General features: G+C 37.8%; 1 protein-coding gene across 1 annotated transcript; it reads left to right on the top strand.

Moving 5' to 3' along the window:
* The first annotated feature begins 6,840 nt into the window (after window positions 1-6,840).
* Window positions 6,841-26,749, top strand: Taf7l (TATA-box binding protein associated factor 7 like). The gene is made up of 12 exons (XM_060374600.1): window positions 6,841-7,135; window positions 11,364-11,432; window positions 12,737-12,870; window positions 14,634-14,763; window positions 14,976-15,031; window positions 18,672-18,713; window positions 19,534-19,606; window positions 20,028-20,129; window positions 20,529-20,849; window positions 21,035-21,147; window positions 22,118-22,177; window positions 25,908-26,749. Exons 1-12 carry the CDS (start codon window positions 6,841-6,843, stop codon window positions 25,950-25,952), a joined length of 1,440 nt encoding a protein of 479 aa, XP_060230583.1. The 3' UTR covers window positions 25,953-26,749.

Genomic DNA, 26,749 nt, shown 5'->3' with positions numbered 1-26,749 from the left:
TTAGTATGTTTATCCTATATTATATCCACTTATATGTGAGTGTATACCATGCCTGTCTTTCTGCTTCTGGGTTACTTAGATGATTTTTTCTAGTTCCATCCATTTGCCTGCAAATTTCATGATTTCCTTATTTTTAGTTGCTGTGTAAATGTACCACAAATTCTGTATCCATTCTTCAGTTGAGGGACATCTAGGTTGTTTCCATATTCTATCTGTTGTGAATAATGCTGCTATGAACATAATTGAGCAAATGTCCTTGTTGTATGGTTGAGCATCTTTCGGATATATGCCCAGGAGTTGTATAGCTGGATCTTGAGGTAACACTATTTCTAATTTTCTGAGAAAGCATCTAAAGTGGTCGCACAAGGTTACATTCCCACCAGCAATGGAGGGGGGTTCCTGTGTCCCCACAACCTCTCCAGCATGCATCATCCCTTGAATTTTTTTTTATTTTAGCCATTCTGATAAGTGTGAATTGGAATCTTAGGGTTGTTTTGATTTGCATCTCCCAGATAACTAAGGATGTTGATCATTTCTTTAAATGTTTCTCTGCCATTCTATATTCCTCTGTTGAGAATTCTCTCCGCCTGAGATTCTCTCTTCCATCTCTTGCATTCTGTTGGTGATGCTTACCTTTGTGGTTTCTGACCTAAGTTCTCCAGCTCCAGGGTTTTCTCTGTTTGTGTTTTCTTTATTGATTCTAATTCTAATTCCAGGATGCTCCTCAATTACAGAATATATTTAATAACATTGCTTCCATACAGAATGTACCTTTAGTAGTGAAACTCGACTGCACTCCTAGGCCAAGCAACAGCATCTGAAGTTAATATTTTTTATTTAGCCTAACAGAAACTGACCAGAATATAGTGTTCATACGTTCATATTCATATTCTTGAGATGGGTGTAGTGGCATATGTCTTTAATTCTAGTCCTAAAGAGGCCAAGGCAAGCAGATCTCTGTGAGTTCAAGGCCAGCCTGGTCAACATAGTGAGTTCCAGGTTAGTGGGAGACTCACAGCAAGAACTTGTCTCAACAAAACAATAAAATCTTGTGGTAGGTATTAAGGATAAAATGGAATAACAAAGAAGAGACTTCTCTAAGGAGAGAAAGATTAGCATCAAGAAAGAGGTGACCATGCAGTCAATGAAACAGAATGGTGGCCCAAGAGGAAAAAAGTAGGAAACCCTTTAAAACTCTAAGCCCAGCAGGAAGTGATGGGCTTGCTAACAGTGACTTCTACTGCAAGTGAAGCCAGCATGGGGAAAGAAATCCATTATATCATTCCCTATATTTTGGAGTGCTTTATAACCTGTGCAATTTTGAGAAAAAAAAAATGTATTGTCTGAGCAAATCGGAGGGATGGATCACAAGTCCAGGAGCCTGGGGACACCCTTCTGTTGGCATCTGGATGGGAAATGGTCATAAGAGGGAGTAATGAGGAAGAGGAGATCCAGTTGTGGATCTGCAAGTTTGAGTGGCAGGGAGCATAGGCTGTGGGAAGCAAGGAGGGAGCCGAACTGTGATTGTGGAGCCTAAGGGTGTGTAAGCGTGTGTCTGGAAGATTGCTTTGTCTGCTTCCCTGTCATATGTGATTTGCTGCTAGGAAGCACGAGAATTATGAGCTCAGATCTGGCCAATTGCTTGATTCCACATTCTTCTGTCTCTTATAGGCTGATTTACTGTCCAGCCTGAAAGCAAGGACACCTGCAGGCAGAGTTCTCAGCAGTCTCGATTCTCTGCTTCTACTGCAGAGCTTGGTGGACTGCTTTCTTCCTTGGCTCCCCTATACCTCTTATACCATGCAGCTTCAACATTTGTCATCCTTGGTAGCACAAACAGTGCAATTTCCTGAGAAAGTGGGGAAAAAGTTGAGGGTGGGTGTCAAATGTGGCTCTAGTTTCCCATAAAAGCAAAGTTTCTAAACTGAATGTAGCCCTTGCTCTGAGAACACATCTTTGTCTGCTCAGAGACTCAACCTATAAATATTACCAACATGTGCAATGGGAACAAAACGAAATACAAAGGACTCCAGCTGTGAACCACTACACAGTTAATAAATTACAATATGAGAAGACACAAAAAGAACTTCCTTCAATGCTTTGTGGGGTTTTTCTACTTTATTTGTTTTTAGTATTATATTCACTTTCTTTAAAAAAAAATCCTTTATGTTTCTCTTTTGGTAGCCTGCAGAGTGCCTTTCACAGTAGAAGGGGTGGAAATTCTTTGCAAGCCCCATATAGACCTTTCCATGTTCAATGAGTTGTATAGATGTTATCTTCAGCTTGTGGGAGTAACCAACCAATGTCTGACTTGACTTAAGGGCCACTTTCATGAGATGGAATCCATAGCTGATACCGTTTATGTGGCCAAGAACCAGAGATTAGGTAGTCCAGAGACATAGGGCAAAACCAAATACTACTGATCTAAAACAAAAACAAAAACCAAAAAAAAAACCAAAAAAAACTATCAATAAGATGATATGCTGCTGTATTAATAGATCAGTGTCATTTCAGCTATCATCAGCGAAGCATTCTCCTGCAGTTGGTGGCAACAAATACAGAGACTCAAAACCATAACAGGCAGAGAATAAGACCTTGGAATGCACAGCTCTAAATGAAATGCCTCTATCAAATCCCTCCCTTTAGATCTCAGAGAAGAGGAGGACAAAACAGAAGGATAGAGTGTAAATAAACCAAATCAATTGAGCAAAGCCTATATGAGCTCACAGGCACTGAAGCAACAAGAACAGACATGACACAGATCTGCACCAGGTTCTCTGAATATATATTATAGCTTTTGGTTTAGTATTTTTATGTGACTCCTCAGTGTGAGAATGAGTGAATCTCTGATTCTTGTGATTTCTCTTGGGCTCTTTTCCTCTGGTTGGTTTGCCTTGTCCAACTTCGATGAGATGTTTTTGTTTTATATTATTATTTATAATATTAATATTAATATTATTTATATTATTATATATGATTTTGTTATCATTTCTTAAAAGCCTGTTCTTTTCTAAGGAGAGACAGATATCTAAGGAGAGCATGGTATCATCAGCTTTCCACCATGGCGAGACTCATTATTTATTCTGGGGAGTGGAAGGCTACCTTCCTCCCTGGAAATTCATCTGCCCAACCTCTACAAGCTTGCTGACCACCAGCAAAGCATCAGCCAGGCCTGGACCCACCTTCTGACTTGCCAGGCCTTTGTCTCACTAGTTTCATTTTCTGCTGAGCTTAGCAGAGCAGCATAACCAATGAGCTGTAGCACTTTGGTATTGTCATAGGCTTTGGAATGCCAGAGCTTCCATTGCCACTTGGAATCTCATTTTAAAAGAGCTAACTAACTGTAACACCTGCTGTAAAACCCACCTCTACCTCCCCTGCTGAAACCGAGACCCTTGCCTAGCATATGGGTCTTGCCTTAAAGTACTCTAGTCAATTCTGAGAGAAAGGGAACCCCGATCTTAGGGTGGCTCTGTTCTTGATCTGGAAGCTAACATCTGAGCCCCAGACTTCCACTGGATGAAGAATGACATCATATGGACCAGCTATATAGTTTGGGGTATGCACTCCCAAAACCTAGGTTACTTCAGTATATATTTACCTCTATGTTCATGTTTACTGCTATTCATAATATCCAAGTATTAGAATTAGCCCATAAACAAATGAATGTACAAAGAATGTATAATACAATATAAAATTTTGTTTATTCTTAAAAAAAAAACAGAATTATCCCTTTCACATAAAAAAAAATTGCAGAAATGGAGACATGTTTTCACAAGATAATTTAGCCTGACAGGCAAGTATTTTATGTTTACGTGTTTATTTGTATATGTGGAATTTAGGGGAGAAAAGGACATGAAAGGAAAAGAGGGAAGGCTGGGGTGGTAGCTCAGTGTTTGGCACTTGCCTGGCATGTGCAAGACTCTGGGTCACTCCCCAGCACTGCAAAAACAAGAAGGAGTGATTAAAAATATATCTAGGATAGGGTTAGGTAGATGGCTCATCAGGTATAGGTGCCTTCTACCAAGTCCAATGACTTGAATTTGATAGCAGAACCCACATGATGGAGCAAGACCAATTCTCACCAGTTGTCATCTGACCATATGAGCACCATGGCACACATGCCCACATGCACACACAACCAATAAGTAAATGTAAAATTGAAAAATAAAGGAATATCGAGAATATACAGAGAACTTCAAATATTAAATACCAAAAATGAAGTCATCCAATCAATAAATACCAATGTACCAAATAGGAAATTCTCAAAATAAGAAATTCAAATAGCCAATAAATATTTGAAAAAGTGTTCAGCATCCTTAGCTATCAGGAAAACACAAATTAAGACTGCTTTGAGACTCCATCTCACCTCATTCAGAATGACTGCCATCAAGAAAACAAATGCAGAGAAACCCTTTTATTCACTGCAAGTGGAGATATAAACTAGTACAGTCACTATGGAAATCAGTAAGGATATATCTCAAAACACTAAAAATACAAATTTCATATCCTCAATATATACATGAAAGACTAAGTCAACATATCATGGATATCCATCTTTATTGTTGCACTACATAAAACAGCCAGGAAACGAAATCAACCTAGATGCCCATGAATAGATAATTGGATCAAAAAATGTGTTACATACATGTAATGGAATTACAAATATTTTATAAAGTGAAATATATTTTTAGTAAAAATGAGATGTGGGATAACAAAATTAAAGTCATGATATTTATAAGAAAATGAATGTGACTAAAGATTATGTTAAGTGAAATAATCCAGACTCAGATAAATAGCATGTTTTCTTTTATATACAGAACATAGACTTAAATTTTTATATTTAAGGGCTGGAAAGATGGCTCAGCAGTTAAGAGTATTTGCAGAAGACCTTGGTTCAGTTTCTAGAACATACATGGTGACTCAGAACTATCAGTAATGTCAGTTTCAGGGAATCTAGTGTACACGAGGCATACACGTACTATACATACATGCAAGCAAAACACTCATATATATAATAAATTAATTAAAAATAAAATTATACACATGTATTTTGTGTTTACATATGCCTTGGAAGTCATTAAAGGGGAAAGGGGATTATGAGAGGGGAAGAAGAGATCTTAAGAAAGGGGAACAAAGAGTAATGGAATATAGGTGCTTAAGAAAGGAAGGACTAAATAAGCAAAAGAGGGTAACTAATGTGGGGTGTATAGAATGTATGGGGGAAGTCCGAGTGGGAAGTGAACATAATGACATACATGAATGAAAATGTCATTATGCTAACATAAAATTTATTCTTTTAAAGTTAATAAAAGTTAGATTATGTTCTGAAAAACAAATAAAAGAAGTAGGAAGGGTAAGATTGATGAGAAAGGACACTGGAGGGGGTGAATATGATCAGTGTATGTAAATGCATGTTCAAAACTGTTGTAATGCAACCCATTACAATATGTAAAATTATTATGCTACTAAACTAAGTTCTCATTTAATGCTTTTTGGAGTACTAAACTTAGAAAGAAACTGATACTGCAATCCCCCTTTCTACCCAAAGAATACTTCATCAGACATTTTTGCTAGAGTACTATTTATCTGACATTTATAGCAGGAGCTCCACAAGGACCAAATATATCTGGGCTCAGGGGTCTTTTCTGAGACTGTTTCTCCAACCAAGGACCATGTATGCATATAACCTAGAACCCCTGCTCAGACATAGCCCATGGCAGCTCAGTATCCAAGTGGGTTCCGTAGTTAGGGGAACAGGGACTGTCTCAGACATGAATTCAATGGCTGGCTCTTTGACCTCCCCAAGGGAGGAGCAGCCTTGCTAGGCCACAGAGGAGGACAATGTAGCCAGCCCTGAAGAGACCTGATAAGCTAGGATCAGATGGAAGGGGAGGAGGATCTCCCCCATCAGTGGACTTAGAGAGGGGCAGGAAGGAGATGAGGGAAGGAGGGTGGGATTGGGAGGGAATGAGGGAGGGAGCTACACCTGGGAGACAAAGTAAATTAACTGTAATTAAGATAAAAATAATAAATTAATTAATTAAAAATTGTACCACAATTGTTTTTTTTTCTTTAACTTTTGAGCAGTTTTCAGTGTCATTTACTTTATATAAAAACAGGAACAGGGAAAGTAAAGGGAAAGGTTGACACTTCAGTATTTTCTTTTTAAGACTTTTTAAATTGTGTATTTATTCTTGTGTGTCTGTGTGCAAGTGAATGCAGATGCCCTGGAGGCCAGAGGCATCCCATTCTCCCATGGAGTTGGAGTTACAGACAGTTGTGTACAACCTGAAGTGAGTGCTGAAGTGTGGTGTTCTGCAAGACCAGTCTTTGCTCTTAATTTGTGTTGTGAGTCATCTCTCCAGCCCCACGGTCAGTATTTTAAAGGGAGATTGCAAATTTTGCTTTGAGAGTTCTAGTAGGCATGGATTTAAAAATGCAGCAAAACTTTTTCTTGAAGGTTTAAAGTTCTGATAATGTGGCTTCATTGAACATAAAAAAACAGATACGTATCTAGAAGCAATTATTGTACAAGTCTTTCAAGAAAGCACCCTTTAAAATTAAGCTTTGACTAGTGTTGAGCAGTAGAGAGTTTATAAAATCTGATAGGCAATAAAACATCTTATTAGTATCACTGTCCCTTTAAGAGAAAAAAAAAGACTAAATAAAAAAGACCCCCCAAAAAAACAAACAAAAAGAAAAAAAAAACAAAAAGAAAAATAAAAAAGAAAAATATATTTTTGCATAATTTCTTGAATTTTTGGAACCCGCTATACCACGTGACAAAACTCCTTGCTATATTAGCGGCCCCCAGACTCCCGCTAGGCAGTGTGGGTCATGGAACCTGCTGAGGAAGCACGCGCTGAGGGAGTTCCCGCGGAGGGCGCCCCGACTGAGGCGAGCCAGCCGGATATTCCGGAAGCCCCTCCAACAGCTGTTTCAACATCAGAAGAAATGGGCTCCCAAGAGCCCCAAGTTCCTGTTAGCCTTTGTGCTGAAAGTGCTGTGGACATATCTGAAAGTGGAGGTGCTCGAGGCCCAGAGATTCCTGTTGCCAGCACCAGTCAGGCCCAGGCCCAGGGTCACAGCCGCAGCTGTTCTCGTGGCAGAAGTATCGAAAAGTCAATGGGAGGTGAGTGGCGTTTAATTTAGTTGCCCACAATGGGGACAGGAGGAGGTTGCAAGCCTCAAAAGGTGTGACACCTATGGGGGTTAAGGTTCGGGGAGCTGTCTGGCCTCCTTGGCCGAAAGAAATGGCGGGCGTCTCTGATGAGGGCCCAGAGCTTGCTAGTCAGTTTTGGGCTTGGGCGGGGCCGCCACAGCACTAGTGGTGGCAGTTGTGGCCCTCGGCAGGGTGGTATATTTGTGCCCCCACAAACGGAGGGGCTTGTGAGTCTCAAAAGGTCCTCTGAAGTGCAGCAGCTGTAGGGGACGGTGCAGGCCAAAGCCTGGCCACTCTGTGACAAAACCGTAATGGCGGGCGTCTTTGACAAGGCCCTGGTCTGGCTAGTCAGTTTTAGGCCTGGGATGGCGCGTTGGAGTGGGTCACACCACCGCAGCACTGCTGCTGGCAGTTTGGGGCCTTGACAGGGTGGCGCGTTTGTCACCCCACCATGGGGGCCTTGAGAGCCTCAAAAGTTCCTTTGAGGTGCGACACTTGTGACGAGGCAAGTTTCAGGTGGCAGCCTGGACTCCGTTATAGAAAGTAATGGCGGGCGTCTTTGACAAGGCCCGGACCTGGCTAGTCAGTTTTGGGCCTGGGGTAGGGGGCAACGACCACAGCAGTACTTGGGACAGTTGTGGCACTTAGCAGGGTGGTGTGTTTGTGCCCCCACATACGGAGCAACTTGTGAGCCTCGAAAGGTCCTCCGAGGTGACACTCTGTGACAAAACCATAATGGCCGGTCTCTCTGGGGAGGGCTTGGACCTGGCCAGTGAGTTTTGGGCCTGGGGTGGAGGGTTGGAGTGGGCCACACCACCGAAGCACCACTGGTGGAAGTTTGAGGCCTTGGCAGGGTGGCGCGTTTGTCGCCCCACCATGGGGACCTTGAGAGCCTCAAAAGTTCCTTTGAGGTGCGACACCTATGAGCGGGGAAAGGCCTGGACCTGGCTAGTCAGTTTTGGGCCGTGGGTGGGAGGCGACGACGACAGCAGTACTCGTGACAGTTATGGCCCTCAGCAGGGTGGCTTAGTTGTGCCCCCACAAAAGGAGGGACTTTTGAGCCTCAAAAGGTTGAAAAGTTCCTCTGAGGTGTGAAACATGTCAGGGGAAAAAGGTAGAGGCGGCAGCCTGGCCAATGGCCAGCTGTGCTGAGAGCTCAGGACTGGCCAGTCAGTTTTTGGGCCTCGGGGGGTGCCGTATTTAACACCCAGAAATAGCCTAGCCAAATGACAAGTTCTCAGATTGGAGGATTAAGCATGTGCTGCACCACTTTTTTTTTTCTTTGTGTTGACACCTGCCCCAGGTCAGGTCCCTCAAGTGACCTTAGCCTCCCTCTCTCAACCTCCGCACCACCCTGAGCCTCCCTGCCACATACAAGGAGTTAGGAGTTAGGGTTTGACCACACCCCTAGTGGTGGGTCCATTCCTGGCTCGGTTGCAGCACAGCAGGGGAGCTCTCTCCCTGGCTGTGCATGGTGCATGCACGCACTCACTCACGCAGCCTAAAGGCTGTACACGTGGCCTAGAAGCTGCGAGACCTGGAGCAGTCTGCTTGGCTGGGGAGTGGGGCGAGGGGCGGGGCTTGGGTGTGCAGGCCTCTACCTGTCAGCCAGGGTTCTTTTGCAAGCACCTTGCCCAGTTTTGGCAACTGCTGTGAGGGCTGTAGAGCCCGGGGAGCAGGGATACATGCAAGAGTGTCCTGGCCAGCAGGTGAATAGAAGGACCACCGGAAAGGCAGGAAGGTGTCTCTGCAGCATCCTGCCTGAACCAGGTTTACCTACCGTGAACTGTAAAGGCTCCTGTGGCTTTTCTGCATGATTTTTTTCCAGCACAAATTAGCAGAAGCAGCAGGAGCAGAACTTTTTCCGTTTAGTTTCCCCAGGAAAAAGATGAAACGGGCAGTCTCCAAAGGCAGCTCAAGGTTGTGTGCTTAAAAAAATGCGAGTATGAGTCTCAGTTTCTCCTTTGATACCGTGGTGGTTAGGGTCTTTCAGAAGTCCCTTGTGGAAGTCTCCTTTCCTGTTCCTTGTCTTCTCCTACTTCTGATGTCTATCCTGTTTGCCTTTCTGAGTGAGGTTTCAGCCTCTTCCCTAGGGTGGTCTTTGTTGTTTAGCTTCTTTAGGACTATAGATTTTAATATGTTTAGCCTATATTATATGGCTAATATCCACTTATAAGTGAGTATATACCATATGTGTCTTTTTGCTTCTGGGTTAGCTCACTCAGGATGATCTTTTCTAGTTCCCACCATTTATTTGCCTGCAAATTTCATGGCACACTTGCAGGCAGAATACTGTATAAATAATGAATAAATATATCTTAAAAACAAAAAAACAAGGGGAGGACCTTCCCCTATCAGGGGACGAGGGAAAGGGCATAGAGGGAGAAGATGAAGGGGACTAAAGAGGGGGTACAGTGAATAAATTGTAATAAATAAATAAGTTTTTAAAAAATCTTAAAAATTTCGGGACCAAGTTTCTGCAGTCTGGAGTGAGGAATTTCGCTCTCTCTGTTTACACTATTCCAATTGTCCTGCTGGAGGGAAATAAGCCAGATGTGAGCAGTGGACAGTGATTATGTTCATTTAATTAGGCATCCAAGAGTTCCTCCTGGGAGTTTCAAAAACTAAGAAAAATAAATATTATCGGGGGAAAAGCAGATTCATTTTCTTTAATATATCATTCTTCCAGTTGTTATTTTCTTATTCTTTATTAAAACCCTTTCAACTAGGTTTTTCACCTTCTCTTCCTTCAGACCTTTTTACTGGGGCTATTAACTAGGAAATACTTTAAAAATTTGAGTTCCTGAAGTTTTTATTTTGTAAACGAGGAGTTGCCAAAAAAGGCACTAAAATGAACAAAATGCCCTAATCTTAGTTCTGCTGAGAAGTCTAAAAGATATGAATGATCTGATAAGCTTTTTCCTTAAATTCTGTGTTTGTATTCCTGGTCTTAATATTTTCTGTTTTCACTCATTAAGTGGTATACCCAGCCCTGAGATTACTTCATTCACTTTTTATTTTTAAATTTTGCAGAAGTTTGTCTTAATTGTGCATAGGGGTCAGTAAAACCCCTATGCACAATTTCCATATATGTATATGATTCATTTTGATCATATACATTATTTATATACATGTGTATATATATTTATAAACAATAAAATAGAAATAACTATAAAAATAAAAATAATCCATTCTCTAGCCCCTTCCTGAGTGTCTTTTTTATTCCTGCTCTCTTTGTACTTTCTATACTTTCTAATAATGTCCAAAAATTATACTATGGAATTAATTTTAAAAATACTTTTACTATTTTTAAAATTTTTGATAAATAATGTTTTGAGAATTCTAGATAATGTAGTTTGATCAGATTCATGCACCTCCCCCAACTCCTCCTAGATCCCTCTTTACCTTGTTACAGAGTTAATTCTGTGATTTTTTTTTTTCTTAAAAAAGTCCTGGAGTCCAATTTGTATTGCCTAACAACTCTTGGGTGTGAGGTCTGCTCAGGAATGTAGTCAACCCACCAAGAGTCACACCATTAAAGAAAACTGACTGTCCTTCTCCCCAAAACTATAGAATTCTAATAGCTTTACAGCTAGAGCATGGGATCTTGTGCCCACCTCCTCAAACTCTATGCTGGGACTTTGTCTGGTTGGAGTTTGTACAGGTCTTGAGCATGCTGTCCTAATCACAGTGAATTCATGTGTCAGCTGTCCTGTTGTGTCCAAATCATCACTTCCAGGTAGTCATCCACTACCTCAGCTCTTATCATCTTTTCATTCCCCTTTGCCTTGAAGATCCTTGAGCCTTGCGCTCAGCACTTCAAATCAGTATGTCTACATCTGGGTTCTGGGTTAATTTCATTTTTTCGGTTTGCATTCAGGCCCATGGAGACCATTTAAGTTTGTTGAAATTTACCCCTACTTGACAGTCTAAGTATATTACTTAAATATGAAATCATGTTTCACAACAGCTTAGTTATTTATTCATCAAGTATCATCATGTAATTTGGATTGACTTTGGAAATAATGACTTTTAAAAGTTAAAATATCAAAGTATTACTAATATGCACATTTTTCAATGAGAATTATGGGTAAGATCTTATATAAAATAACTAGTGCTACCAGAGATGGTCACCAGAGTGAGCAAGAATTCATAATGACTTTCTGTTTGTTTTGTGTTTTATGAACTCAAAAACAAGCCATGAGTTTAAAGCGTGATCAACCTTACGAAATTGAGGAACAGTTTCTATTGCGTCTGCCTTCAGTAAGTAACTCTTATGTTTCAGAATTAATATCTTCAATGCAAAAGTATAGTTCTACTTAGGTAAAATTTGTATTTCAGGCTAAAAAAGATCAGAAAATTTGCTTCCCAGAAGTCTATTAAGCAGTTCTATTGTAGTGCATATTCTTCTCACAGTATTTCTTTCTTCCTGTCCAAAAAAAAAAAAAAAAAAAACAAAACAAAACAAAAAAAAAAACACATGACAATGACAATTATGGATCAACCAGTCACTTATCACAAATATTAACAGCCAATTTTCTGGATAGCCAAGGTAAGGCTGTTCTAAAATTTTTTCTGTCATCTCAGAAGAGGTGGTTGGAGGGACTGTAATTATGTCACCTGCAGACTTATCACCAAGCAAAGTTATGAAACTCCATTTTAACATTTTGATTGAGTCTCTTTTTCCCCCATTAATAACCATTTTCAAGTATTATTTCATTTAGGAGGCTATGATAGAGATAGTCAGAAAGCTATTATCCAATTATAGTTAATTAATTACAATAAATTGTAGCTAATCCTTTCCATAGTAAATTCAATGGAAGATAGCAGTAAGAAGTAGAACTAAAAAGCTGGGAGAAGGCACCAACTGTAGTTCCTAAAAGATAATGATGAAATTTGAATTGACTTCATCTAACTTATACAATGCATGGGCTTTCACGGTACATAGCATAATTAACATTTGGGAAATGTTTTAATCAAGGGAAGACTCACTTTGAAGTGTCTATTCTATTAGTTATCAACTAAATCTTTCTGATTTTTAATTTACCTCCCTTTCAGGAACATGCTTGTGCTGTCAGAAAGATTATACATTCTAGAGGTGCTGTCAAGAAGAATAAACTAAAAATTGACTTTTCTGGTAAGTACCTAAGACCAATTTACAATATATTAAATAGCAAATTGCTACAGATTGCTGTGTGCCAGGCAGTATACTAGGCATTAAAGAATAATGAAAAAAAAGAATAGGATATGTTATCTTTCCAACCTTTAGACAATATACAAATATAAATTTTAAAACTGAATGCTTTTTTTTAAAAGGAATGTTAAAAAAAACAGTTGCTATTTCTCATCATTGCTAGCATTAGAAATTACTTTTTAACTAATATACAATATGAAGAAACAAGCTTTAGATACTCTTTCTTGAAGTTACTAATTGAATATTGATTTTTAGCTTTTAAAGAAACAGTTTTATTAAATAACTTGTCTTTGCCACATAAGTCTTTATTATTCAAATTCTTGGAGACTGAAGTGTTCATTGGAATGTCAATATTAATTTTCTCTACTTTCCTTTAGCTGATGGCCACAATGCAGTTGTTCATGTAGACAATGTCTCACTGCCTGCTAAGCTGGTTAATTTGCCTTGTGTTATTGGAAGCCTGAAAACTGTTGATAGAAAAACATTTTATAAAACAGCAGATATTTCTCAGGTATGATTTTTTTTTTGAGAAATTGTTTCATATATCCCAGGTTAGCCTCAAACTCAGTATGTAGCTGAATGACTTTAAACTTCTAATCCTTCTGTCTTCAACTACCAAGTGCTGGGCTTACAGGCATGCCTTAGGCTATGCTGAGTATCAAACCTATGGCTTTGTGAATGCTAGACAAGCACTTTACCAGCGGAGTGATATCCCTAGTTCCATAAAATCTTGTTTTTTTTTAAATGGGTTGATTTTATTAATTTATTTTTAATTACAATTTATTCATGTTGTATCCCAGCTGTACCCCCTCCCTCATTCCCTCCCAATCCCACCCTCCCTCCTTCTTTTCTTCCCTTGCCCCTCCCCCAGTCCACTGATAGGGGAGGTCCTCCTCCCCTACCCTCTGACACTAGCCTATCAGGTCTCATCAGGAGTGACTGCATTGTCTTCCTCTGTGGCCTGGTAAGGCTGTTCCCCCCTCAGAGGGAGGTGATCAAAGAGCCAGGCACTGAGTTTATGTCAGAGACAGTCCCTGTTCCCAATACTAGGGAACCCACTTGGAGACTGAGCTGCTATGGGCTACTTCTGTGCAGAGGTTCTAGGTTACCTCCATGAATGGTCCTTGGTTGGAGTATCAGTCTCAGAAAAAATCCAGGGCCCAGATTTTTTGGTTCTCAGTGAGGTACTCCAGAAGCAGAAAGACACATATGGTATATACTCACTTATAAGTGGATATTAGACATTATATATGATAAACATACTAAAATCTGTACACCTAAAGAAACTAAGCAAGAAGGAGGACCCTGAATAAGATGATCAATCCTCATTCAGAAAGGCAAATGGGATGGACATCAGAAGAGGGAGAAAACAGGAAACAGGACAGGAGCCTACCACAGAGAGCCTCTGAAAGACTACCCAGCTGGGTATCAAAGCAGATGCTGAGACTCATAGCAGAGTGCAGGGAATCTTATGAAGGAAGGGGGAGATGAAAGGCCTGGAGGAGGCAGGAGCTCCACAAGAAGAACAACAAAACCAAAATCTTGTTTTGTTTTGCTTTTTAGTGCTGAGTACCAGGTCCAGGGCCTCATGCATGCTAGACAATTGTTTTAACTACCACTGAGGTATATCACAACCACTGGATTGATTTTCTTAGTCTTCTAGTTCTCATACCTTTTGTGGACTCTTCATTCATTCTGCCAGTATTACTTTACACATGCTAAATGCTAATAACCATTTATAATCACCAGACCAATTGCACAGGAACATAACATCATGCTCTGGTTTGGTATCTGATACTTAACTTTTCATTTCTTTACTTGTACAGACTCCTGCTCCTTTTTGACATTTATAGTGACTTTTATTAATTTAAAAATATGAATGGCTTACATCTTTTTTTTCTGCACTTTCTGCTAGAAAAGTATGTTAACTCTGAAGAAAAATTGGTTCTTACTCATCATCCCTGCTGGTGCTTTCTGATTGCCTCTCTAAATCAAAATTCTAAAATGTATGCATTTCATGATATTCCTTCTGAAGTGGTAAACACTAGATAAAAGTCAAATCTATATATCATGGTGCAGAGAGTGAAGGGGTAGAGGTAAGGAGAAGAGGATGGGAACGTGATATATTAAAGAATCTGAATGTATATCGCATAGTACTTGGTTCTGGGAAATATCAAGAATCTTCTGTGTTCCAGATTTCTGGAGGTATGCTCATGATTTATTACTAACAAATATTTGGGCAATAGTCAACTTCTTTGTCTTTGCTAAATGTAGATGCTGGTATGCAGTGCTGATGGTAAGCCTCGCTCTCCTCCAGAAGAGCATGTTACCTCTACTGATCCTTTTGCAACTGGCAATGGTGATGGGAAGACAGAGGAAAAAAAATATAACTGGAAGCATGGCAGTAAGTCACCAATCCCTTGCTCATTCTGTCTGACTGCATTTATCAATTGCATTGCAAATCCCTATGAATCAGGGTCTCTTACCTGGTTCCTTAACCTCTTATTTAAAGGAAGAAGTCATGCCACAAACATGAAATATTTCTTTATCAAATTCATGTAGATATAGGACAGTCATCAGTCATATGGTATGTTTTTTATCATGTTTTTATTTTAGTTACTCCACCACTTAAGAATGTCAGAAAGAAAAGGTTCCGGAATACAACCAAAAAGGTTAGTCTCATGCCATTTGTGTTTCTACTTGGTGGATTAAAACTATGAGAGGGAAAGCAAGGGAGAGAGTCAGTTAGGAATTTATTGGTTCATTTGTTTGTTCAATAAACAATGCCTACCAGACGTAGTGGTACTTACCTGTAATCTCAATACTTGAGAGGCTAAAGAAGAAGGATTATGAATTCAAGGCAATCCCTGGCTACAGAATAAGACCCTGCCTCAAAAATGTAAAAGTATGCAAGATCTACAGCATTATGAGCTAGCAGTTGGGATGACAGCAGTGAATAAAAGTAGACCCAGTTCTTTAGGTATAAGCTCATTGTTAGGGATTTAGACGAGTCATGAATTTGACATTTCAGCCCATGCTTTAAGTTTTTGATTGCTATAGATTTAAAGCCAGGCCTGTAATCTTAGCATTTGGTAAGCTGAAGCAAGAGGATTGCCATCAGTTGGAAGACATCTTAGGCTATATTGCCAGTACCAGGATAGCAGAGGATACAGAGTGAGATTTTTTTCTAAAAAAAAAAAAAAAAAAAAAAGAGAGAGAGAGAGAGAGAGAGAAATAAAGTTTTAAATCAAAGTCATCTAGAACCCGATAAAGTAGGAATTCTCCTTAAATTTCTAACCTTACTTCAGGTGAGCTATAGGAAGAGTATTGTACTTTGGATTCATTTTAAAAATTCAATGAAAAACACTGAAATAATCAGATATTCATATGCATTTGGAAAAGCTAGAAGTGCACAGTGCACTCTTTCCCTGCTTTACCCCTTTGTAACATTTTATAAAACTATAGAACAATATCATAAATGAAATTATAATTATTTCAATTCACCAGTCTTAATGAAATATCACATCTTCTTAAACTTATGTATTTATATATGTGTTTAGTTCTATGCAGTTTTACTACATTGCTAGATTCATGATCCACCTACATTGTTAAGATGGTTAAACAGTTCCATCACCACAAAATGTGTCTCATATTGCCCTTTTATAGCTATTTATATTTTCCTCCTGCCTTACACCCCTGATCTTTAGTGCCTAAAAGTTCAAAATATTTTCTTCATTTCTGTAGTTATTTTATGACAATCAATAAATTGAAAACACAGAAACATCAAGAATGGCATGAATCAACAGTTCCTTTTTATTGCTGAATTGTATATCAAGGAGTGAAAATACCAATGTGTTTAACTGTTAACCCATTAAAACATACCTGTATTGTTTCCAGTTTTTGACAATTAAAATAAAGCTGTGAGCAGATTTTTATGTGAACATAAATTTTAATTTCTCTAGGATAAATGTTCAGGAATAATGTGATCTGTCTTTTTTAAAAATATTTTTATATTTTATTCATTTTGCTTAATGTATATGAATATTTTGCCTGCATGCACATATGTGCATGACATGCATGCCTGTTGGATAGCCTGGAACTTGGGTTAAGGGTGGTTGTGAACTACCATAAGTGGTTGCTGGGACCTGAGGATCTGAAACTTTTGTAAGAGCAACCAGTTCCCTTAACCACTGAACCATCTCTCTAAAGGGAGGAGGGGCTTACAAGCCCCCAAGTAGAAGGTTTGTAAAAATATTTTTGAGACGGGGGGGGGGGGTCTTTATCATGTAGTTCAGTCTGGCTTTGAACTTGCTGTGTGGTCACAGATGACTTTTGATCTTCCTGCTACCTCCTTTCAAGTGCTGAGATTACAGGTATGCACTTCCACACCCTGTTTTATATGTTTCCAAGGATTAATCACAGAGTTTAGTGCATGTTAGCCAAGCCCTTTACCAACTGATGTATGTCCCTTGCTATGCTTTTAAAATGCATTTACATTCATTTAGTGTGTGTGCATGCATGTGTGAGACACATGGAGCCCACAACTTTTGAGAATCAATTCTAATTATCAAACTCAGGTCTTCAGGCATAAGAAGCATCTCAATGTTGAGCCACTTCACAAGCCACAAGCATTTTTAGTTTTATATGAAACTGCCACACTGTTTTCAGAAGTATCATTTATATTCACACTGATAATATATGATTGATCAAAATCCTCCACCTCCTCACCTGCATTAGGTCTTGTCATTATTTTATTTTATTTTAGCCATTCTGATAATCTGTATAGTGATTTTATTGTGGTATTAATTTGTATCTTTCAGATAGTTAATAGCTTTGAATTCATAGCAATTCTCCTGCCTCATTCTTTGAATGATGGGATTGCAAACATGTGCCACAACACATAGCTTCTTTTGTCTATTTTCTAAAATGAGTTCTTGTTAAGTTTCAAGTGTTCTTTTTCTATTCTGTATACTAGTCTTTCATCATATTTGCATAGATTATCAATACCTTCTCAGAGCTAATAGCTTAAATTTTTAGTCCTCTTTATAAGATCTTCATACAGCAAAATTTTTAGTTTTGATGAAACTTAACTTATTGATGTTTTTGTTTTAAGAGTCCTGCTTTTTTTTGGAGGAAATTATTTTTTATTTTTATTTTTTATTGTCAGTTACATTTTATTAACTCTGTATCCCAGCTGTATCCCACTCCCTTATTCCCTCCCAATTCCACCCTCCCTCCCTCATCTCTTCCCTGCACCTTTCAAAGTCCACTGATAGGGGAGGACCTCCTCCCCTTTCATCTGACCCTGTTTTATCAGGTATCTTCAGGACTGGCTGCAAAGTCCTCCTCTGTGGCCTAGCAGGGCTGCTCCTCCATTGGAGGATGGGGAGGTCAAAGAGCCAGCCATTGAGTTCATGTCAGGAATAGTCCCTGTTCTCCTTACTAAGGAAATCCACTTGGTTACTGAGCTACCACAGGCTACATCCGAGCAGAGGTTCCAGGTTATATCCATACATGGTCCTTGGTTGGATAAACAGTTTCATATAAGACCCCTGTACCCAGATATATTTGGTCCTTGTGGAGCTCCTGTACTCTCCAAGTCATACTAACTCCCCCTTCTTTCATATGATTCCCTGCACTCTGCCAAAGGTTTGGTTATGAGTCTTAGTATCTGCTTTCATACACTGCTAGGTGAGTCCTGCTTTTTTTGTTGTTAAATCTAAGGAGTCTTCGCTTATCCTAGATACTGAATATGTTCTCTCATTCATTTTTTGAAAGTTTTACAATTTATATTTATGCCTGCAATCCATATTTCAGTTTTATAAAAGCACGAGTTTTAATTCAAGATTCCCCATCTCCCATTCTTCTTCCTCTCCCTTGTCCCTCTATTCCTTCACCTCTTCCTTGAGAATATTTGTACTGTAGATGGGTTCTTTATTCTGGTCCATGGATCCATGCATCAGTCTCTCCACAGATAAAGTTTTAAATTGGAAGGTTGATTGCTACCATTTCATTTTGTTTCATCAATATTGTTTTAAACATTTTAGAATATGTATCCTCCCATATTAATTTTAGAATAAATTTGTACATGTATACAGAAAACTTTGTTAGAATTTTGAAAGAAACTGGTGAGCTTGTGATCAACTTTTTAAAATTTATGTGGTAAGTTTGGCTTAATAACCTGACAGTCAATGAAATTTATTGTCTACTAAATATAAAAAGTATTTAAACATAGTTGTATAGCTCTTTAAGCTTGACTTAAATGGAACGATCAAAATATAAAATTGTTCTTCATTGTACTTTACTTCATAGCACCCAGATGTCAAACAAATGGATGACTTCCAATTTAATGAGGTACAGCATCGGTCATAATTTTTGTTGTTTACTTTAATATGCTATCCATATATATATATATATATATATATATTACAAGCATACAAACATACATACATACATACATGCATACATACATACACTGGAATTTATTCACTGAGAAATAATTATTTAATGTTCAATAACAACTTCTAGGAGAAAAAAAATAATCAGCTTTGCTAGTGCTACCATGCATTACAGATTGCTTTCCACCACCTGGCTCCCTTATTTTCATTTCAAAAGTTATTCCTTGAAGTCAAGGGTTCAATTTAACAACAATTGCTTGAACTAATGTGATTTTTCATCAAAAGCCTTGTTTTCTATTTGTGTCAAGATGAATTAATTGCTGCGGAGTAATTGATTAAAACTATATTCAGGGGAGAACATGTAAAATAGGATCTAGTTTTTGTAGGAATATTTCAATAGTAAAAACGGGACAATGAAGTCTGGGAATTTGGATTTTAAAGCAAATTATAAGTAACTAACATGGAGTTATAGCTGTTTGCCAATATGAGTCAAGGCAAATAATAAAACATAAGTGTTAAATCTTTTCCATAGAGTTATAGACAGATAAGATTAAACATCTCAAGTGATTCAATTTTGAAAAATGAGCGTATTATACAAAATACAGATTTTAGATAGATTCCTTCATAAATAGCACTGTTTAAGCATGACTGTTGTTGGATGACTATCTAACATGGCCCAGTCATTTCAATTCATTAATATATATGAAAAGGGCATTTTCATAAAACTGGGTTCTAAATGTCATTACTGGTATCCACACACCCCTACTTTGCTTCAGTGCATTAAATCTCCAGATGTGAAAAACGAAGTTAAGAGACTGCTGCGCTCCGATGCTGAAGCTGTCAGGGTCCGTATCCTTTATATCAAGTATTTTTCCATTATAGTCTGTTTCCACTCATGTGCATGTGCTTGCAAATCTCACCTCTGGTTGCTAGTTTTGCTTTTATTTGTGGTTTTGGGGATCAAATTCAGAATGTTTGTTAAGTTATATAACACTAAGCAGCCTGCCTAATTAATCCTCTCTTCTGGTGTTTGAACACCAGTTTTGATGGTATAACTTAAGATTTTTGAAATGTTATTTTTCTAGCTAGAAACAGTAAATACAGACAACAGAAGTCTGTGTGTAATTTAATATTACAAACTTCTCCACACTAAGAATGCAGATACAATGATTTAAATTTGGCCTAAATTAAGTATTAAGATCACTTTTAGTTAAAGTGATCTGTGTGTTCTCTTTCTATTTGGCTTTTTCCTTGACTACTATCTTTTCAGGCTGGGAAGTCATTACAGATGATGAAATAAACGAACCAGAAAGTCATGGGTGCATCCCAAGCATTTCAGGATCCCCACAGATGAGTGGTCCTAGCACATCAGGTACTTTATTGAAACAGAGAAGCCTCTGCTAGAGCAAATGTTAACTGTGTGACAGAGCCACAGATTCACAGACCAGTCACAGAAAAAGGATGCCTTTGTACTTATTCCTTATTGGTCTTCCTGTGATTTGAGGGATTTAGATTGGAATTCTAACCACCTATATGCCTTGGTATTCAACTTCCTATGGGACCTTAGATTCTCTAGATATCTTGATAATTGAATACATGGATGAATGTTAGTGTTTCATATTCCTTGCCCTTATTTTACAAAGGAAATGATCTTTCCATAGGAAAATAATTTGTAAAATTCACTAGTTGCCCAGTGAATTTTATGTTAAGGTTATGGTCATTTCCAAAGCTTCAGATCAGTTCCATTTTTTCCTGTGCTTGAACTCAATAGAATATGATAAGCTTGGGGAGATGGCTGATGATTCTGGCAGTAACAGTAATGATGTGGAAGATAAGAATGATAAAATTGAAGAAGAAGAAGAAGAAGAAGAAGAAGAAGAAGAAGAAGAAGAAGAAGAAGAAGAAGAAGAAGAAGAAGAAGAAGACGACGACGACAACCAAGAGGAGAATGATCATGATGAAGATGAAGAAGATGATAAAGAGATAGAAGAACTGGAGACTGACAGTTCTGAAGAGGAATTAGAAAGAGAGCTGCAAATCAAATTTATGCAATTTAGCCTCTATGGAACCAATGAAGATTACAGTTCAATAAGTAAGTCAGAGGAAAAAACAAAGGAATTGGCTAGGGTGGGTGTAAAAAGGCTAACTCTGAACATGTATCATGTGCATGCTTAGTTTTCAGTAGCTTTGTATTCTTGAAGTTGTACTTGATTTGTGACTTGGTCTATTATTTAAAGCTATATTTATATACAAAAATTATTTCTCCACATCTTTCAGTCATGGGAATTCGGAAACTGATTCATTACAAAGAAAAAAACCTCGCACGGATTTATAAAAAAGCACAGCGACAGACAGAACTACTTGAGACTTTGGAAAACTTTACCCTTAAAGTAAGTTCTTTTCAGCTGTTAGACACCCTGATATCTTACTTTGAAAATCCCATTTTTTTATTTGTTTCAGCCAAAAGGACCAGGTTAATTGAAAAATTTTGTCAGGTGTGCTGAAATAAGAGTGAATTATACCACACACACACACACACACACACACACACACACACACACACACACATATATATATATATATATATATATATATATATGTTTTTCAAGACAGGGTTTCTGTATAACAGAGCCCTGGCTGTCTTGGACTCGCTCTGTAGACTAGGCTGGCCTCAAACTCACAGATGTCTGCCTGCCTCTCACTAATATAAGAATTATTTTATTTTTATGGATATGTTTTCAGGTTTCACTGAAAGAAAAAATATTGATATTATCACATTTGCTCTCATCTTGGTAGTAAGATGATTGTAAAGCACTAAGAGAATCCTTTGCTAGATTCTTTTATTTTTTGAGCAGTAGTTGTCAAAGGCAAGCAGCTTGGCATAGTGCTATACCCACTTTGCCTGTAGTCTTTTAGAATAGCCAAAGATAATAACTAAAAATATATTTTGAAATATTCAGATATTTGATACTATTGTGGTATATGTGTGGTTTGTAGATATTATTAGGAGTAATAATGTTCTGTTTTAGTGAGAGGAAATGGAAGAAGAATCTACAGTAGATTCCAAGTTAGCTTCTTCAAAAAGTCATAGGCAAAGGATTTGTGCAGCATTAGGAAAAATGTAGCATGTACATATTTCACCCATTTATTTTAGGACAAGAAAATACCTTAGAGGGTATATAAAATTAGATAGGATTTCACAGGACTTAGGGAGTAGTTTTATGCTCCAGTGTGTCTAAAAAGAGTGCTTGTCCTATAATTGACAGCTTTCTTATCAAATATGTGACAAACTGTGTTCTGTGGTTTTCCTTTCCATTAAGATACATCTTTCATCATGGATCCAACTATTTTTTTTTCCAGAGGTACTTTGAGAATACTTTGCGGCACCTTAGCAAATTGGAAAAACAAAAGTGTGAGCAGGTAAGAAGTACGTTGTAATATAAGTAATTTTCTATGAATATTTCACCCATCTCTAATCTAATGTGTCTCACAAGAATAGTAGTAAACATATATTCTGAGGGACAATAGCAGGGTATAATAAGATCTTTTTGAAAGTCTGTTCATTCAACACTTATTGAATACCCACAGAGTGGAAAAATACTGGGGAAAGAGTGTTGAATAAAACAGATACAACACTTGTCCTCATAGAGTTAATGGTCTGCCAGGGGTGATTGATAGTAAACAAATTATCACATAATATATAGAAGTGCAAATCTCAAACAAGTGCTATGAAGGAAAAAAAAAAGGCAGAGTTTCCATTAGAATAAGGAGAATCCTGAGTTAAATTACAAGAACTTGGCAAAGCTCCCTTGAGGAAATTTTATTTTTGCTTAGACCAGAAGAGTAAGTCTAACAAACAGTAGAATAAGCCTCTTGGGTGGAGCATATTCAAGATCTCACTTAGGAGAGAACTTGACTACTTTGATCGTGTTTCATGTAAAGCAATGAAGAGCATTGTCTGACATAAGATCAAGAAATAAAGCAGAAGTTATATTATTTGACATGTAGGATAGGATAGGAAAGATGGGTTAAGTCTTAAGTGAGTTTAAACAACTTCTTGCTAACTATGAAGTAGGAGAATCAGATGTAGCTTAAAATTTATTTAAAATTTTTTATTATACTTGAGCTTGTGTGTGTGTGTGTGTGTGTGTGTGTAGGTGATTCCTTTATTTCATTTCATTGAGGGGATTATTCTTCCATTTAACATATCTTTAGGTAAATTAACCTTCCTGAGGAGTAGTATTTTGGCCAGCTGGATTAATTCTTAAGGGAGGAGTCAACAATATATAATGTTCTACTTTTTAAGGGAGATCAGAATGTCATGTCCTTACCCTGTGCCAGTAATAATTGGACTCATATTCAATTATTTTAGCAGAAGGAAGTAGTTTTCCCTTATTGAACCTCAGCAAAGTTCAGAAACTCTACATTTCACATCATAGTTTATTCCCAAGGAGAGGCAAATGTGAAGAATACCTTTCTAGTATCACCATGGAAATGGTATATAGGTCCATATTCAATGGTCTCTAAAGCTGTTAATCCCTATCTAGCTACCTAACATGTATGGCTTGGAAGCAAAAAAGAAAGGAAGCAACCAGAGTCGCAAATTCCATACTTTGAGGGCATATTTCATACTACTTAAAATAACTCCACCAGTCCCTACCTCTTAACAGTTCCTCTACTTACAGGCTAGAGACCAATGCACATGGGCTTTCAGGGTATGTTCCAGGTTCAAAATTGTAGCAAATTTACAGGCCATAAAAGGGATCAAAGATAAGTCTGAAGCCTGAGTAACTGAGAAATAGTGTACCAGTAACTGACGTTAATATAACAAGATGAGAATTTAGAAGGTACAAAGGGTGAAAAGATGGCAAATTTCATTAGACATACCTTTGAAAACGGAGCACTGGAGACCTTTACACAAAAATGAGCATTGAAGATGAGGGGTTTACAGAATTAGCCAGGTTAACATGTAAGTTCAACAAGAAGTCTGAAGCTAGGGAAAAACCTACCTGAAGGGGGAGGCAAAAAAGAGTCCACAAAGGAGGAAGAACTGGAGATGTCACTGGTTATAGTAAGGGGTCATTTAGCATCTGAATGAGAAGAGCCTAAGTGAGTTCACAGACTGAAAGTTCACGCTACTTCTTATCCTTGCTAATACAGATTAATCAAAGTTGAATAATATTAGGAAGCAATCTTTATCTCAAAGGTAGTATACATCCTTGAATTTGATTTTACCATTTTAAGTTTCAAAAACATTAGATCCTGGACTACAAAAGGCCCATGACATCTGACTTAGCATGAGTAGAATATTAAGATGCTGATTGGTCAGGATTCTGACTGACTTGCTAAATGTCTTGTAAACCCAGCAAGGAGCAGCAAATAAAACTTGGCATTAGCGGTCAGTTAGTGATGATTGCAGCATTCGTTGTCAGTGGTTAAAGCAGAATCTCATTAATTGGGCAAAGTCTACCAAATAAACTAGTATCAAATGTTCAACCATAATAGGAACATCTATAACATCCTCTCCAAGACTCTGGGTGCATCATTGAAGAAGAGACAAAAAGAAGGTAATAGCCAGAGAGAAAATGGGTAGTGGTGGTATAGGGTACTGACTTCTAGGCATGGCACTGTTGTTGCACGTTTGAACTCACAGTAGCTTTGATTACCTATATAAGATTGGGCCTGTTGATAGATTGTCATGGAGAGGTTTCACCCATCCCTGAGGACTTATATATAGATAACATTTGATGGGGGCTTTAAAGAAAAAAATCTTTGGAAAAGGTACACATGCTATTGTGAACAACCCTAATGAAGCTCATTGGGTCAGAAAGACATGAAAGCAGAAGTTGTACTAGTTGGAAATAGGGAGGCAATTAACTAGAGAATACAGAGGAGTGAGAGTGGGGCAATGATAAGAGGTGACACAAATATGTTATGTACATGTATGAAAATACTATAAAGAAACCCATTAATGTGTAAAATTAATATATTCTAATAAAAATTTAAAACAAGATGGCTCAACTTTTAAAGGCACTTCTTACTGAGCCTGACAACCTGAATTTGACTCCTGTAAGAAATCTAGATTCTTAATAGAAAACATGTTCAGTTTTTGAGCATAGTCAATTTTAAGCTTCGCTTTAATGTCTGGTATACTAAAAAACATTGAGGTCATAGCATTGTGCTTGAGTTCTTGATGGTGTGACTGTTCTTTGGAACATTGTGAGACTAAGATGAGCTCAAAAAATGTCAAGTAATAGTTGATTTTTGGTCTATATAAGTAAATGCTAGATGAAGTAATACATTTAAAGATTGTACACAACCTGTTTCCTGTTTTCCTCCAGTTTGTAATCTGAAGCAGTGAGGAATTCTGAGAAGTTGTGTGTGTGTGTGTGTGTGTGTGTGTGAGAGAGAGAGAGAGAGAGAGAGAGAGAGAGAGAGAGAGAGAGAGAGTATTTTTCTAAATACTGGCTACAGGTCAAAAATTTAAACACATTTTCTGGATAAGCTTCAATCCTATGCTTATGAGTTGTATCTAGGGATGGGCCCCTCTCTAAACATAATCCTTTACTTTCTTAATATTGAAAGTTCAACTTCATATGAACCAGGGATTTTAAATATCAGAGGCTAAATATCAATAATATGCTCTGTTCAAAGAAAATTGAGATTCATGTTTACAAAACGAGGTAGAGAACAATAGTACATGTGGGGAAGCACCTCAAGGACCACTGAGACTCAACACCATCTCAAGTTGCATATTTGGGAGTTCAGAAAGGAATACTAGTCAGTAACAGTTTTTTCCTTTGTTGAACAATTTTTTTTTAAACCTTCATTGGTTCGAAGTGGAAGAAATAAGCTATAAATGTGGATGATTTAATCAGCTATAATAACTTGGAAACAAACTACCTGAGTATTATATTACATCTTAGAAATTGGACAAATGTCTATGGGTATTATCTTTTACCTTTTGACTAGTCTTCAAATAGCTTTACCTGTTGTACATGCTTATCATTTTTTTTTGATATGGTAAAGAAGGAGCTAAGTCATACTTTTGAAATTGTAACAAAATATGTTTTTCAAAAATAAAGTTTGGAATACCAACCAGAAAAAAATCATACAGCTTTTATCTTTTTCTGCCTCACTCTCCTTACAGATTTATCACCTACGGGAACAACTGAAAAGTTTTTTGAAGGAGTAAGGAAACCCTCAGCATAGCACAAAAAGTGGATTCACTTTTCAGATGAAGACCAGGTGGAACCATAAACCTCTATCGCTCTGGTTACTTTATCTTGACCAACTGTAGTTATTGAGTATTTTTCACTAGTTATAGTAAATTTGAAGACCAGAGTCATATAGAAGGGGGCAGTATAAAATGCATAGTAGGTTTAGATAGCCCACTTAACACAGGGCTTTGTTTCTCTTTGTTAATATGACATTAGATAGAGATATAGACATAGCTTTTATTCTATGGTTCCATGAGATCATTCAGCAAATGTTTGTCAAAGGCAGGCGGTGTAGCCTAGAAGGAAGCAGGAGTGTTTTTCATAAGTTATCTTTTCAAACCCTATTTTAAGCATTTCTTACACTATAGAAAATAATCAGTTTTTTCGGCTGGTAACCCCAGCAATCAAGAGGCAGAAACAGAAGGTTACAGTTGAAGGCCAGCCTGGGCTATGTATGAGATCCTGTCTCAAAATAAAATAAAAACATGAAAACACCCCTAACTTCTATCAAGAGCTGGGCATGTGTCAAAATTATTTAACTACCTACCCCTCAGCAGTAAGTACTAGGCTGTGCCTTGCCTTTTTCAGGTAAAAGGTTGTTTTCCTTCTCACTGATGATACCTTACTACTTATCTTTGTTCTATGAGTAGGAACTGAGGGCTGTAGCTGGTTATTATTTATGTAAGAGAACTAGAGCCAAGATTATATCCTTAATCTGTCTTCCCATTGTAACTCCTATAAGAAAAGATTAATAAAAACTAGATTCCTGTAA

The sequence above is a fragment of the Meriones unguiculatus genome, chromosome X (genome assembly GCF_030254825.1).
Source record: "Meriones unguiculatus strain TT.TT164.6M chromosome X, Bangor_MerUng_6.1, whole genome shotgun sequence".
In the NCBI taxonomy this organism is placed as follows: Eukaryota; Metazoa; Chordata; class Mammalia; order Rodentia; family Muridae; genus Meriones; species Meriones unguiculatus.
The sequence above is the reverse complement of the archived record's forward strand: the minus strand, read 5'-3'. Positions and strand labels throughout refer to the sequence as shown.

What these genes read in the sequence shown, in the direction of transcription:
- Taf7l (XM_060374600.1), top strand. Translation starts at nt 6,841, where the DNA reads ATGGAACCTGCTGAGGAAGCACGCGCTGAGGGAGTTCCCGCGGAGGGC. An exon ending in GAGTGGTCCTAGCACATCAG is followed by an intron (nt 20,130 to 20,528) that starts GTACTTTATTGA and finishes TGAACTCAATAG; the next exon opens with AATATGATAAGCTTGGGGAG. An exon ending in TGAAGATTACAGTTCAATAA is followed by an intron (nt 20,850 to 21,034) that starts GTAAGTCAGAGG and finishes CACATCTTTCAG; the next exon opens with TCATGGGAATTCGGAAACTG.